Here is a 16,630-nt window from a genome sequence, read left to right as displayed (position 1 = left end):
AAAAAGTCAGTTAAATCCCGAGATAACAGACGAAAGCTGTCAGAATGGATGGGAAAAGCAACAGATTGTTCTGTCCCAGAGCAAGGAGACAAATCTTCCAGACAACTGAATTCAGGTCACCCAAATCAACCCAAATATGCAGATTCATTAGCATTTGCTTGGTGGGGTAAGCTACTGTAATGCACGCCCCCTGCTACTGTATAAAAGAATAATCAGATTATGTTAAGCAGAGATGATACACACCAGACTACAACTGTAGGCAGGTCACTTACAACGGATCATATTCAGACAAAAAAAGCTTCAGATGAGCATGAACATTAACTGTCCGTCCTCGGGTGTCACGTTAATAAACTGTGACCATAGTATCCTGTAATGTGCTGGCTGTGTTGGAGAATATTTATCCATGTAAGGACATCTTATTCCTTATTAGTTCCCTTTTACCCACAGCAATTCATGCACTTTGTGACTTAATTTTGGCAGCACTAAAACACAACTGATACTGGATTTTTGGGGCCAATGACGATACCAATATTAGCGAGTAAAAGAATTCTGATATAGATATATCAGCTGATATATTTATCAGCACAGAGAGGAAGTGAAGTGTCACGGGTCTGGGTTTTTTTAATTGATGAGTGGACTTGAATGACGACTGGGCAAAGCTGCCAGAACAAATGCGTTAATATACACAGAACATAAACAAACACACAGAGTTCCCTCGATCCCTCAAATGTGTTTATCAAACACTTATCAAAGACATTGATAATCTTGAAAAAACAACATAAAATGAAAGCCACAATGTGTAACTTCCTGGAGACAGATGGTTGATTGTGGAGTCCCCAGTCTGTCTAATACTGAATCTTTGGATTGGTGTCCAACCCGATGAGCCAAACCAAAAGCATCAGTATTTGACAGACTGGGGATGAAACTCAACAATCAACCATCTCTCTCCAACAGGTTACATTTTGTTGCTTTGAGCATTTTCCAAACTTCCAGACTTAGAACGAAGCATTTCTGTTTCATTTCAGTACAGATTTTAGCTGACCTTGAATAATAGCACATTACTTTAGATCAGTTTCATGGTTGTTATTTGTACTGATCAAGGTCGAGAGCCATGCTCAATAGTTGCAGTGTACAGTGATCTTAAGACAGTGCAAAGCTTCAATATGCACATGTATCACCCTGTGTTCTGTCTCTTTCCTTCAGACTTTCCAACTCTTAGGTCACTTCTTCACTCAGACACAGAAATAAACAAAGAAAACAAGCACGTATGGAAGTGAGCACAGATACACGATGCAACGGGTCCCTGCATCTCACTCTCCTCTGACAGCATCAATGGACCGTTGGGAGAAGATGACAGTTGCGTAAGATTGATGAGCCGAAGGTCAAAGGGTACATCCCCCTCGACATCCTTAGGAAGCACTTTGACTTGGCTTCCCTCGGCTCCCACAAAACCCCATGACAGCTGATACAGAGTTTTTACCATACACCCACGAATCCCAATGACACCAATGACATTGCGCCTTCACATGTCTCAATTCAGAATTGTCCTGAGTGGGTGTCGGGCCCAGCGGTGCCCCAAACCCCGCCCTTGGTGACACCGTGGTCTGGAGAGGGCACAGAGAGGAAGTGAAGTGTCACGGGTCTGGGTTTTTTTAATTGATGAGTGGACTTGAATGACAACTCGGCAAAGCTGGCCTTTTGAAGACTCTTCAAGCCAGAACAAATTTATTAATAGGCCCTACTTCAGAAATCCAGCCTATGGTAAACATACTGACAGGATGGGCTATTGAGTTCACTCCACTGTGACACCTGATTTTCCCCCGGGCTGACAAAAGGCCCCAGCTCGAGCTTCGGTCGGTATCTCATGACGACCACAACTCCATTTCTTCATTTTTCTCTCAGCACCCTGTATGTCTTACAGCAGACATCAGCTTAGATTCAGATCAGATTTGTAAGATCTTTATTTTCCCCGAAACTAACAAAGAAAACAGCTTTTCTTTCAGCACAGTGTTCCAGTCATTGTCAACATTTGGCTTTTTTGTTTACTCTTGCCTCAGGAATGGGCTAAATGTCTACGCGCGGCTAATCGATCTTGCTTAGCTTGAACTTCTGCATCCCGTTTGTGCTCACTTACTTGACATGTTCCTGTCCTACTAGCCAACAGCCATGGTAGCAGCTGGACTCAGGAATGGCTATGCATCAACAACACAAACAATATTTAAAAAAAACAGCTGCATCCAGGTGCTTAATGGGAAGCAGTGAACATGCAATCATGAATTTATAAATATACTGTGAAATTGCAAAAAAAAAAGAGAAAGATATTTCAATCTGAACCAGAAGTGGTGGACCAACCAACATTGTCAACACTGGAAAATCCCTAAAAATCAGTGTTGTGGAGTTATTGTTGAATGGTGATGCAGTTAAGAGCATTAAAAAAAAACAGTTGCGTTCAGGTGCTTGGTAGAAAGTAGTGAAAATGCAATCAATTACTTATAAAATGGATTGCAGAAGAAAGTCTGTTAAACATTCAAACAAATCTCTCTTCAGACTTCAAATGTCTTTTGAACTTCCTACCAAACACTCGGGAATTCAGCAGGTTTCTAACTACATGTTGCAGTTTTACGCAAGTGACAGAGACGCTCTTAAATCAGCTTCTGGTTGGATCCTTCCTCCCCTGAGGCTGACATGAACACACACACACACACACGTGGGACTGACTGATACAGATACACAAAGCAAACAGATACACAGTAGGCTGGGAAAGGCCTCTCATCTCTATGACAGTGTGGTCATTCCAGTAAAAGCCCCCAACCAAACCCTACCACACACACACACACACACACACACACACACACACACACACACACCCCTGTGCAGCCACCCTTACTGTCCATCTATAAACATCCCAAGTCTCTGACAGAGCTGTCAGCGTGCACCACCACAGGTGGGGGAGGGAAGGAAAAACGAGAGGGACAGAGGAAGAGAGAGAAAACAGGGTTTGCTATGAGAGAGGATATTCGAGCGTGCAAATTCATACAGCGGTTGAAGAGAGAGGACAAAGAAGAACGAGGAGAAATGAGTAGGAGGAGGATGGAACCATTGAAACATGAACGTATGGTTTGAGGGCTGCTGGAAAAATGTATTCTTGCATCTCGCTTTTGTGTTTTTCCCCCCAAAGACTGGAGGGACAATTCAGAGATGAGATTTTTACCCTCAGACATGTGTTTAAGGCAAAATAACATATTATTCTTCTTGGCAAGTGTCATAACTTAATACGACTACATTCGCTCTGCTCATTTGGGGCTTTGTCTTCCTGTCCTACTTTCACACATGATGCAATACAGTGAACCCTGGTGCTAATCATTCTGAAAGAAAAACAACAGAACAAGTAGGTGAAATTCCTGCTCATTCAAATCCTCATTGGAGCGCGCATGGACTCTGTACTTTTGCACACAAACACGCACGCACGTACACACACACACACTACACAAAGCAGCGCGTTGAAGAGGATTATGCAGGCTTGAATTTCAACAGAAAGAATCCCAGTCTACGAGCACTACGGAGCAAATCTGGCTTTAGAAACTTTCCTCATCCCAGAGCATCCTGGTACAAAAGGAGGCCGAACTTAAAACTCCTGCAATTGAAACATGTTCATTTTTGAGGAGGCGGGAGCACATTTGCTGGTGGATAATCAGCTCTGGCATCGATGGCATGGAAAACAGATGCAAAGCTCATATACCATACAAATGTGAAGATTGCATAAGATCCTTAAGTGCACAATTTGTTGGAAAATGTCAGAAAACGATATGTCTGTGGGCTAGTGTGTGTCTGGGAATGCACATATCTGGAGGAATGTCCACTGATATCCCGCTATGTGTAAATGTTTGCTCATGTGTGAGCTAGAAAAAAAAAAAAAGGGGGGGGGGGGGGGGGGGTGTTTGTGAGTGTGTGTGTGTGTTAGAGAGAAATTAAGTGGCCGTCTTCTTCTGCCTTTGTATGAATCTTAAGTAGTCCCATGTCGAGGGAGGCTTTGTTCGCCATCACTGTCGGGGGGCACGTCCTCCAACTTCTCCCCTCACTTCCTTTCGGCGTAACATTTATCATTCTTCCTCGACGACGAACAATCATCCTACAACATGGACTAGCATCCAGCGCACAATAAACTTACCGCCCTCCCCCCTTTTTCGCCCCTTTTCTGGTTGCTCGGATACCTTTCATCCGACCGGACAGCTTGTCAACAACATCATCACTTACTTAGAAACTCCCCAACCTTCACTTGACTTTGCTTTCATTTGGACCAGCAGAGCCTTATTAAAAAATACTGCTGCAGCTTGTTTTTCAAAATAAAAGGCTTCCAAGAGCATCTTTTTCTTGTTTTCCTTTTATTTTGCTTCCAAACACACTTGCATGTCTGGCTCTGCAAAAGAAGTGGTGCAACCTTCTAATTTGCAAGAGAAATTCTCCTCTGGGTAAATATAGCATTATTCGGCTCTACTAACCAATTAGATGCACGATATATTTTATGCTGACATTATAGTGTACTGGTGTTATCCAGAGGAGCTGCCCTGGGGGACTGTTTCATAGAAAGACTAAATGACTAAGACCTCCCTCTTTCTCGCTCTCTCTCAAAGGATTCAACAGGTGCATTAGTAATACTGAATCAGATCAACCTCATTTCATCTACCAGCACTACCTTGGAAACCTCTGCCTGCTAAAGAATCCATCCAGAACTATTCATCTTTCTGAAAACAACCTGTTTCTTCTGAACTTTTTTTAACTGCCCCTTTAATTTTCTGTAACTCAAGCACATAATAGGCCCGGCCTTGTTTGGCCTTCACCCTGTTTTGCGCCTATCCCTTTCAGCTGACTGGCCTGTACCACTTATTCCGCTTATTATGAACGCTGACAGCAGATTATTTTGCTTACTGCACCCAAATTCTCCATCGTCTATAGATAAAATCCAACCAACACCGGACTGGGAGACAAAGGCAAAGTTGACAAAAGAGACAAAAAGAGAAAAGAGATAGGGAGTATAGAGAACGGGTCCAAAATGAAAAAGGGGGAAGGGAAATGATAAAGAAGGAGGAACAGCAAAGAAAAAGGGGCAGAATACAGACGGTAGTATGGCAAAGGCTCAAAACCCTTTAAATGACTGTGTTTTGTCAGGGAAATAAAGCCCAACTAACAGCAGCGGCAACATACCAGCACAGTGAGCGAGAATGCAAATCAGCCCTGATGCAAATGACACACGTCTTCAGGGGCAAAACAGACTGTCTTTATACCCACCCCCCCTAACACAACACACTTCTCTCTGTACCATCAGAGCCCCCCGACCCTCCTCCAATCCTGTACTGAAACACACTCACACAAACACTTCCAGGAGAAAATCTTGTGCAGAGCAAGAGAAGTGCAATCACAAGAGACAACATCATCTTCTTACTTCACACTAAACAAAAGGCCAGGGTACAGTGGGCTCTTTACGCAAACACACACAAACACACTTTCGAAAAAAAAGATAATCCACTTACTTGTCGGTCATGGCGTCGGCTAGCGAATACTGATTCATTAAAACTTCTTTTCACTCGTCTTCACACAGTTGGAAATGGTTGAGGGAGAGGCCCAGGGGTGAATGTCACAACTCCAAACTACAAGAGAGAGACACAACAACGTGAAGGGCAATGTACTGTGAGTCATACCGTATCATGAGTTACACTGTGATACCCACCTCTAGCAACCAATAATAATAATACCAAATGGAAAAGGGCTTCATTGTAACATAAGGCAACAACTGACAACCATTTGTATCATCAATTAATTGTTTTGTCTTTAAAATGTCAGAAAATAATGACAAATGTCTGTCACAGCCTAAGGTGATGTATTCAAAGAGCATGTTTTATTCGACCAACAGTCTAAAATCCGAAGATTTTCAGTTTACTAATCTAAATGACAAAGAAAAAACAATATAATCCTCAAATCTGAGATACAGAAGGGAATGTTTGGCCTGAAAAAGGAATTCAATAACAAACTGATTATTAAAACAGCGTAGTTTCAGTTCCAAATTATCAATGTATTATAACATCTGGATACTGGACGCAAAGATGGCACCTATTAAATCCGATCCAAGTTCAAACACTCCTACATAGGAATATAGAAAGTACGCTGATAAATACTGGTAATTAATGCACACAATAATATGCCCAATATTATCAAAAAGCATTTGAAATGGGGATCTAGTCCCAAAAAAGCCTTTCTTATTATTAATAATGTCCATTATTTTTGTCCTATATGTATGCTTCAGTGCTCTCTAATAGGAAACAAATACTTCTGGTCAGAGCAGATCACCTCTATTGTGACAGCTACTGAGTCATGTCAATCAGGGAGTACAAAGAAATGCACTGAGCAGGCCATCGTCCAGGCTGGGACTACACAGCTAACTTTGCAGACATGCTTCACTTGCTCACAATTAGCCTAGCAAAGCCCTGCTCTCTCCAACTTTCTGGGGGATACTGTCACCATAGTTACCAAGGCAGCCAACCAGCCAGCCAGCCAGCCAGCATAAATAGAGAAATCCTCTGGGTAGCAGGCAGACAGAATCCAATCACAGATGAAGATTGCATTGTGTGACTAAGACACAATGATGACAATTCTGGATGAGAGCGGCTGGTTATTGTCCAGCATCACATTTGCATATAAAAGATCATAAATATTCCTAATTATCAACCGGGTGTGACAAATTTGTACAAACACACACCTCTGCTAATGATGCATATTTGGGGATGCACATAAATCAGCAGATGTTCCCTGCCAGCATTCTGATTTTGAAATTTTAATGAGGCGATGAGACGTGGCACATCATGTGTCCTGCTGCCTGATGAGCAACCTCTAAACCTGGCATTAGCTCTTCAGCTCATCTGCCTTTAAAAGATTACGATAACAGCACATTAGATCCATAGATTATACCGGGTTATGCGTTAACACACAGTCGTAAGGCAGATTGTGACCTGCCAGAGTGGGATTTGGGTTCTATAAGCAGATAAAGGTTAGATACCAATTCACAAAGTATACATAACAGACCCAAAGCAGAAAGGGAAAGCTTTTAAAATCATATGTTTTACCTAAAAAAATAACCTAAGACTGATTAACCAAAGAAGACTTAATGGTTTTATTGCCGTCAGGGAGAAAGAGCAGTGGAGGTAGGGTCTCAACCCCACCCAATCGTATCAGCCCCAAACCCAGACAGACAGACAGCTGCCTCAGAGCCAGCCAGCGGCAGTCCGTCTGTGTGGGGACGGTGGCTCAGCGGGCTGACGTGCCTCATTTTCCCTGTTTCCTTTTACCTATTCCACATGACATCACCCCCGACTCCTTAACTGATGTTCAAGTGCATTTTATACCTGTGGGTCGGTCTCTTCCATTTTCCCGTCTAATAGCACCTCATTGAACTTCTGTCCATGTGTCTGTCTGTCAGCAGGCATTAGCTGTATACACCCATGTAATCTGCAGTAATCAATTTAGTTCCATTTCCTCTCGTCTATCAGCTGCTGTGTTTATGGGAAATATTCTCAAAAGGAGGAGATACTCAAGCAGTTACCAGCAGAGAAATTTTAATGATTTGGAGAGACGCATTTGAATGGATCTGCCAAATTTGAAAATGTACAAAGACACACGTAAATTAATCCAAACCAAATTGTTTAAATAAGCCTGAGTCTTTGCTTTTGCACAATGTGGCAATCCACCCAAGTATGAGAGCTTCATGCAAAATGCCTCATGCTCGCTGTAGTGATGATGTATGTAGTGTTTTCCTGCAAAGCGAGGAGTTCCTTCCCCAAAACCCTAAATTAAACTCCTGCCTTCTCACGCAAACAATCATACAGTGCCTGGATGGTGGCCTTCAATGCAATACCCAATGCAGCAAGCAATAAAGAGCAGTTGAACTGTGCTTCAAGAAATTTGCAGCTGGGGGTTTAACGGAGGTCATGTGAATGACAACAGATGGGGGTTTTCTACCAGTGCGCGGCAGAAATGGAGACCTACTCATGGCCTCAAGACCAGTGCTCTTTGAAGTGGAGCGATAGCACTTGAACAGACATGTTAGCCTGCTTTGATCTACCTGAGGGCCAACGCTCAACAACAATCAAACCAAGCATCTTTTTCGGATTGTTTAAATGTACAGTTAAGGAGAGCAACTTGACAACAGCCAGCCAGGGCTGACATTGTGTGATTGTATTGATCTTGTATTTGTTTCTGCACAGCAAGACATTGTTGTAGGCAAGACCATGACTAGAGAGGTTGAGACCAACTCAAGTCAAAGGCAGGACAAGACAGAGTCAAGACTAAGACCAGGGTGTATCAAGACCAAGACAAAACCAAGACTTTGAGAGGTTGAGACCAAGACAAGACCAAGGCGGGACTAGGCCAAGGCAGGACAAGACCAAGTCGTGACCAAAACCAAGACAAGACCAAGACTTTAAGACGTTGAGACCAAGTCAAACCAAGACCAAGCATCAGGTTTTCTGGTTGACTCTTTTTCTTGACTGGGCTTGAAATATATTGCAGAGTCCTCTTTGTCTGAGACCAAACAAGACCAATTAAAAATGCTGTTGATTCCAAGACCAAGAACTTCAAAAAGTGGTTGAGACCAGTCTTGAGATCAAGACCCATCTTAAGTACTACAGCACCAAAGCCAAAACCTGCAACTCTTACGCTTGCACCTTACGGATCAATTGACCAGCCTTGATGTGGCTGATCATACTAGATGCAAGCACTGAATCCCTGTTTGGTGGTGCGTAATGGCGATTCCAATAAAGTTTATTAAAACAAGATGGCGTCCTCAATGTTGACAAAAGACAGAGAGTGTTGCTTTGTGCAAAAAGAAAAATGAGGAGTTGCAGATGTCTGGACGATGCAGACAGTCTGATCCGTCTGTTCTGCAGCCAAGTTCAGTTTTATATAACAGCAGTCTCAAGACACAGTTTCATATGTAAAATAAACACTTCAGAGCTATTGTCACGGCTGCCATGAAAGAAATCGGACCATGAAAGTGCTCAAACTGTAAAATTTGCAAAATATTCAATATGCCTGAAATCAATTTGCTCTTCCGTAAGCCGGATTGTTGATTCAATTAATCAGGCGTCGTCAGCCTCATCACACTGCCCCTCCAAACACCAACTGATAAGGCAAAAAATGAGTCAGGGGGCAAATTGGCTGAATCCGTACAGTGTCTGCCTGGCTTTACCAAAAACAATACAGACAACAATGAAATAAAACAATTTAAAAAAACGCTCTTTTCTCCTCTTTAAACATTTCAAATCTTTGCTTATGCAGCCAAAGTCAAGCAAAAAGCAGCTAATCTAAGTGTGGGTGTTTCCTCAAATACAGACACAGCAGAGTCCCACTCACTGCATCATGAAAACACTGAATTATTTACCTCCCAGATGAGATTTAGGTAAAAATAGCATGCACCGTACTGGACACTTCTCTCCACTGCACTAAGTAAACATGAACACATATCTGATTGCCACTGCAGAGGAAAAAAGGTGTTGACATTGTCAGATGCCAGCAGTCAACACGCTCCGCACAAGCTGTTTTGCGACGTGGATCTTACCATAATCTGTGTGAGTGGGAAGATCCTGCAGGTTGAGGGAGAGAAACGCTGAAAGAGACGCTCTTCCAACCCAGCTCAGTCACACTGTTATTACTGGGAAAGTCACCACAGGTTTGCATGACAGATGAAAAAGAAAATAGAATATGATCATCCAGCACGACTAGTCTGTCACCTCCTCCCTCTTCTGCTCCCCTGTCATGCTCCTTCTCTCTCACTCTCCCTCCTTCAGTCTCTCTCTATCTTGCACGATAAACACTAAGAAGAAAAAAAAGCACAAGAGCCGCAAAGGGTGGAGAGACAGTGCTTGCGCTAAAGGCTCGCTTTACTTGAGCGCATGTCAGTGCGCAGACTGTCTCAATCTGAGTGTCTAACAAAACGGCCGGGGTTGCCTTTCCCCCTGTCACAGCAGTGAAACGCCGCTCGCCAGTGGGGAGCGACAGCGCGGAGATCGCGCCTCTGGAAAGCGTCAATGTACACAATTGCTGAGGAGGGGGAGGGGGAATTTGGGGTGGCTGGTGAGGGGGAGGGGGTTGAGGTTAGGGTAGTGTGTATGTGCATCTGTGGGAGTGTGTCTATTGTTGTGGGGACCTTTTTTTTTCTCTCCTTTAAGGAGTGAAAGGGGACTGCAGGTCCAGCTGCTGCCCTCTCTCAGCACTGTATTTAGCCCTCAGTGATGGACACCCAGTTGCCAGTTCATTAGGAACACCTAGCTAAAACCAACACAGTCTAATGCAAGAGTCCTGCAGTAAATCCTACCTTCAAAGAAATTTGTAAGACTAAGTTTTTGTTGAAACTGTTTTTGAGTGGTGTATTAATAACTGAATGGTTATTTTGGGGGCTGTAGTTTGTGGTTATGCCGCATCAGACTGAGAGACGTTTAAAATATTATGTCTAAACCATTTATATCAATGAATAAATAATAAATATCCTCTATCAGCACATCTCTTAAAGAGTATCAAGTAAAATGGAACATTATAATCTTCATAAAGGCATGATTTATTGCAGGACTGTTGCAATAGACTGCATTAGTTTTATCTATCTGTGCCTACAGGGTTCGAGCGTCCCGTCGCTCTGGAGACGATAAATGTGTTCGGGTCAAACAGAAATCTTCCCCTGGGACACTTTCCAAATGAAAGGGTTTTTTATATGTATATGTAACTATTGCTTAGCAAATGACAAACTGAACAGAGCAGAGCTAAAACGGAGCGTGTGCTCTTGAGCTTGTTAACATAATTACTATTACAGAAAATATGATGAGTTAAAATCCGAAAGGACACAATGAACTAACTGTCAACAAGGACGCACTGTATTTTTTCCCTGATGCTGCATTCAAATCCATGTTGAAAATCGGCAGGAGGAGAGCTTGTTAGCCTTCGCAGCCGTTATTTTTTTTGGCTTAGGGAGCTAACAGAGCTAATAAAACTAACAAAGGTTGTAGAGTTATAGCTATAGAGTATCTGTTCAAAGAAACATGAAGTGTTAAACAGTGAACTTCAGTTTAAGGTGACAAAACAACAAGTTTACAGTAAATAAATGAGTACAGTGTGGAGGTAAACGTACTTTGAATGCTGATACTTTTAACTAACAGTTTACATTCACTTTGGGATGGTTAAAACTGTTATCCAGGAGCTCTGTGTACCTAATAAACTGGCAACACAAACACACAGTCTAACTATAAAGACAGTTTGCCTCCTCAGGCAATGGTTTGTTGATGTTGGGACCGTTTCTCCCTATGCAAACACCAGACAAAGTGAGCGACAACAAGCTGATAAGAGACATCTGATTAATATCTGCTGACTGCAAATTAAGTTTCTGTCATGCAACATTCTCCATCTTCTCTATGCAAAACTTTCACCTATAAACAAATTATACTGAGCATTTAACCGACAAGCTGCTTCATTAGAGATAAAAGTTGCACAAAGACAGAGAGCACCTTCTCCGTTCAGCTGTGTCACACAGAGATATCCTCCACAGTAACAGAATGTACTGTATGTAGGCTAGCTTCCCGCTCCATTCCCTTCCAGCTCCCTGCTCTCAGCCACACAACGCCCGGGAACCTTTTCAAAACATCAAGTAGGCTGTCAATAACTGCAGCGATGCATCAGCAAGCTTGCTGCACTCTCAGCAAAAATCACTCAGGGCTATGGGTGCAGCATCTTGGGATTTCCTGTACAGTTTCTAGTTATACAATTCCCTGCATCAAACAAATAAAAGGCTTCTTTCCTGTGGACGCTAAGACTATAACTACCTTTTTGCCAATGAGAAGCATTTAAGCGACTGAACTATGCAGGGTGTGGACTGTTCTTCACCTTTGTTGTTACCTAACATACCAAACAACAAACTGGAAACCGAGCTTAACATCCAGTATTTATTGATTCCGAACCTCCGTTCAAACATGAGACAATTTTGCAGAGCCATCTCTGGAATGCGGCACTGCATTATGCATGGCCAGTAACACACAAGCACACATAAAGTGCCTGCACACATGCCACTGTCTGCTGCTGATATAGAGCCAGATGCTTCTTTCATTGCCAATAGGAAATTATTCCAGCCTGAGGGGTGTTGGGGTACTTGGGTGTGGCAGGGAGGGGAGGTTTGTGTCTGTGTTTCAAAAGGAGGTGGGGGGTTGCCCCAGATGTCTGGTCCACAGAGCCAGCCCAGCACACCTCAACATCAGAGCGCCACAGACTGGCCCCTGACCTCTACCCTTTAACTCCTGCAGGACCACAACAATGAGGCTGCTGCAGGTCATACATCAAACTCGCCTACATCGTTTCCTCAAACCACGACGTCCAATAAGTTCCTACGAAAGGTCTTGGGCTCATCTTTAAGCATGCAGTACGTATGATTTTAAAGTAAGAGTCTTGTTTGCTGACTCAGCTGCCTGGAACATCCTGATAATTGGGTTGCTAATGAGCAAGAGGGAACAATGAGGGGGTCGTACGTGTCAAAGATATAGCACCTTTTACAGTGACCTCCACAGCAGGAGGCGGAGTGCTACAGCTCGGACCATTTGCAGGTATTCCAGCCCTTTTCTACCAGAGGAGCTGGCTGACGGCCGAACCCAGCAGAAGGGATGAGAAGAAAGCCTCTGAAGGCTCATGAATGGTCACCCTCAAACCCATTAAGAGTTCATTCAATTACCTGACAGTCGCTCTCTGTAGGCATGTGAAGAAACGTGACGTCTCTTAAAGCGGGGGGTCTCCTTTGAGGTGGAGGAATCATTGCATTCGAATTTAAAGACTGACACACAAACGCGGCATGCCAGCTCCTATATGCAACCCTGGATACGCTCCAGTAGGAACCAATTTCCAACTTTTTTACAAGAGAGGAATTTGACAACCGGCCAAGGTTTGTGCGGAAACCTAAACAAGGCATCCAAGTAAATAACCCCCGTCATCCAAAACAAGTGCCATTTCTGCACAAAGTTCAAGTTTCAAACAAAGCTCTCTTTCAGCCTCACTAAATTCCTCATTTTCCACCCATTTTAAATTGATTATCGATAAAAAAGGACTCGAAAACGGGCTTGCGTGCTTGTGTGTAGTTGTCATTAACAAGCAAGAGCGTTCTGCGTAATTTCATTTAGCACATGTGAATCCTGTGCTTCCAATGAATGTGGGAAAAGGAGCAACTTAAAAGATAGCCCTGTGCCTCTAATAAAATTTGAACTAATCAAATACAGATAAACATGTCAAAAATAGACTAATTTGCTTTCCCAAAATGGGAACAGCGTCATGTGTGCCAAGAGTTCCTCTAGGGCTACAACTAATGTTTATTTCCAAATTTAACAGACTAATCATTTAGTCCATAAAATTTCCGAAAAACTGGGCTTATCGAAAATTTCCAAGAGCACAAGAGTCGTCTTTGAATTGCTTGTTTAGTCCAACCAACAGTCCAAAAAACCCCATGACATAGAATGACATAGTAAAACAGCAAAACCCTTTCATCTAGGTAGCTGAATCCAGCAAGTGTTGGACATTTTTGCTTAAAAAAATGATTAATCAATTATCAAAATAGTCAGCTACTAATTTTCTTTTGATCAACTAATCGTGGCAGCTGTAATTCCCTCCATAAAAAAACAGGTAGGGGAAAGTAAGATGCACAAACTTAACGTTTATAACAGCTGAGAAAAGAGATGAATAAACAAAGATTTATCACTGCTTCCCATCTACTTTCACACAAAATAACAAATCTATCATATTACCCTTCTTTCCAATGTCATTTCAAAAACCTAAAAGAACGAGTGACAACCTTACAAGTCACACATGCAACATGTAACCTGAGGCAAAGTCAGACTGACAGACAGAAAAAATGCCTGAACCTCTCAGCAGCAAGCAGCCACTGGTTTAATGATTTGTCTGCTGCTGGTGAATGATCACACTGCAATATCCTGTTCTGGCCAGTTCTCCGGGCCCCCCTGAGGGGTCTGGCTGACATGATTCTGGCTTGCCCGGTTTGCCACTGAAGCGCCAGCCAGCCTATCATATTGACAAGATCCGGGCGGCCGCCCTCATGCCTGATATGACCCAGCAGAGGACCTGTGGAATCAAACTCGATGAGGCAGAAGAATTACTTATTGAGGCCGCGAGGGAAGGGATGTCACAGCTAATGCATTTTGGTGAGATGCTGGGAGGAGGCGGGGAGGGTAATGTCACTAATGAAGCTGCGGAAAACAGATTTAGAAAACACAACAGCTGTATTTAGGGACAGACTAAATGGCTGGCATGGTCTAAAATTCCACCGAGCCTGTGCAATGTAAACCAAGACTGCAAATAACATTAGGGGCGTTTCTTCACAGACTTTCATTCATTCATTCATTCATGCACTTCATATGAGCCTGTGGGAAAGACGAATGCTGCAATTTCACAAATTCCTATTTTTATCCGGTATACAACTGCAACTAACGATATCTTTTATTCAGTGTTGCTTAATCGGTTGATTCTTGATTAATCAGTTAGTTGTTTGGTCCTTAAATGCAAGAAAATGGTGAAAAATGACGATCAGTGTTTACCAAAGCAAACGAGGACGTCCTCAAATGTCTTGCTTTGTCCATAACCCAAATATATTCAGTTTACTGTCATGGAGGAGTAAAGAAACCAGAAAATATTCATGTTTACTGTCATCAGCATTTTGACTTTTTTCCCCTTAAACTACTCAAACTGATTAATTGATTATCCAAATAGTTGGCGGTTAATGTTATAGTTGACAACTCATCATTAAAACATTGCAGCTCTATTGCTGTAGATTATTTCCTGGGAGGTGACGCCTTCAAATAGGTTTAAGTTTGACCCAACATCAAAAACCTGAAAAAGGTAAGTCATGGAAAAGCAACAAATCCTCACATGTGAAAGGCGGAAACCATCAACACTTTGCCATTTTAGCCGAATAAGTTACTTAATCGATTAATCAATACATACTTAAAACAAAATGCCTCAGGCTTTACAAAATCATAATGGCCATATTTCTCTGTTATCTGACATTTCATAGACCGAATGCTTCATTGACTGATGGCAGATTCATGAAAATAATTGTTGGTTGCAGCCCAACTTTACCATAATGAAATATAAGTAAAAGCAGCTGATCAACAGTCCAAAAGCCCAAAATATTCAGTTAGACAAGGAAAAGCAGCAAATTTTCCCATTTGAGAAGCTGGAACCATCCAACATCTGGTTTTTATTGCTTGCACAAATATGCACAGATTTTTATTTTTGTTGATCAACTAATTAATAATTTCAGATCTAATCTGAAGCAATCCTCAGAAGAATCGGGACTTGTGATGGCCTCTCTCTACTTGATGTTAGGGTTGAAGTAGGCCAAGAGTAAGGTCACTGTGATGATGGCGTAGTTTAAATTATACTGCAAAAGAGCCAAGAGAGTCACTTCAGTTAGCCAAGGCCAGAGGGCAAATAGTGGGACAGAGAACAGCTCTATAACTTCTTATTACTCCCTCCGGTTAACACATCTCCACACCGGCTAAGACTAGACATGCATGCAGGTGAAAGGTTTATGAGCATCCACTGATGAGCCCCAGCTGCAGAGGACCGCCTGCCCTCCTCCTATCTGGGCACAAGAACTACAACAAACACATCTTGAGAGGCAGAACTTCTGACTTCTGCAGGTATTTCTCTGCTGGATGCTCCAACCACTCTCTCTTGGATATGTGCTCCTGTGCTGCCCAATAAAAAGTCTTTTGTTGCTGCAGAGAAAAGAGCACCCTTTATTTATGCATGCCAAGGGGTAGAAACCCCCGGATGACCTCTGGGTTTGCCAGAATGGCATTTTGAAAGTGCAAGGGGAGTTTAATCTTTAAAAAGACTTGTGTGTGTGAGAGAGAGCTCGGCTGCTGGACACGTAATATTATATTCAGAAGTTATTTTGCGCTTCAAGGGCAGTTGGCTGCGACAAGTCCTCTCTACTAGCATCTTTACGCATTTCTTTACGCATTTCGCTTTTGGAAACATCGCGGGGGGAGTCGTTTAATACGTTTAATACGACGTCAAAACACAAAAGAGCTCCAAAAAAGTTGATTTGCAACGATTTGTTTTGAAGTATTTTCCTCTTTTGTGTCTCAGTTGGGGGTTTCGGCTACAGTGCAACAAGTGCAGCTGAGCTTGAAAGTCCGCGACAGCACGCATGAATACGACCAGCAGGCTGAAAGTAACGATAAAGAAACGTCCCGGCTTTTTACTTTTTTAAAAGGCTTTAACTCTGCACAAGAAGTGAAAGTGTGTAATGCAACTCACCGTGGGGAAGGTTTTCCTCTTTGTCCCGGTGTGTACGGAGATGAGTCTGGGTGCAGCAGCAGCAGCAGCAAACGTGACAAAGTTAAGTGTGTCGCTCCGTCTCTCTCAGCTCAGCATGGCGGCCGACTGGATTCAAACCTCTCCGGGCTGCGATATCAACAGACAGGGGGGAGGGTGCAGGGTGGAGGGGGAGGAGGTGGTGGTGGTGGGAAACTGTGGGTGGAAGAAGTACAACAAATTCAAACTCAAACATTCAGAAACAATCAGCAGAATGTGAAGAAAA

At 42.8% G+C, this 16,630-nt stretch overlaps 1 protein-coding gene across 2 annotated transcripts in view; it reads right to left on the bottom strand.

Annotated features, from left to right (window-relative positions):
* sema4d (sema domain, immunoglobulin domain (Ig), transmembrane domain (TM) and short cytoplasmic domain, (semaphorin) 4D) overlaps positions 1-16,475 on the bottom strand; it is a 41,124-nt gene extending 24,649 nt beyond the window's left edge. Inside the window, exons 1-2 of one of the 2 annotated variants that reach the window (XM_073478243.1) lie at positions 16,348-16,475; positions 5,529-5,645 (exon numbers count right to left, since the gene is read on the bottom strand). Coding sequence is in view for 1 of the 2 variants with exons in the window: in XM_073478242.1 (XP_073334343.1) it covers positions 5,529-5,566 (38 nt within the window). In the remaining variant the exon portion in view is untranslated. Of the gene's footprint in view, positions 1-5,528; positions 5,646-16,347 lie in introns of those variants that run through there. The other variant, XM_073478242.1, reaches the window with a different exon arrangement.
* Positions 16,476-16,630: the final 155 nt, after the last annotated feature.

This window comes from Pagrus major, chromosome 12 (assembly GCF_040436345.1).
Source record: "Pagrus major chromosome 12, Pma_NU_1.0".
NCBI lineage: Eukaryota > Metazoa > Chordata > Actinopteri > Spariformes > Sparidae > Pagrus > Pagrus major.
Note: the sequence above shows the minus strand (reverse complement) of the source record. Positions and strands in the feature narration are given on the sequence as shown.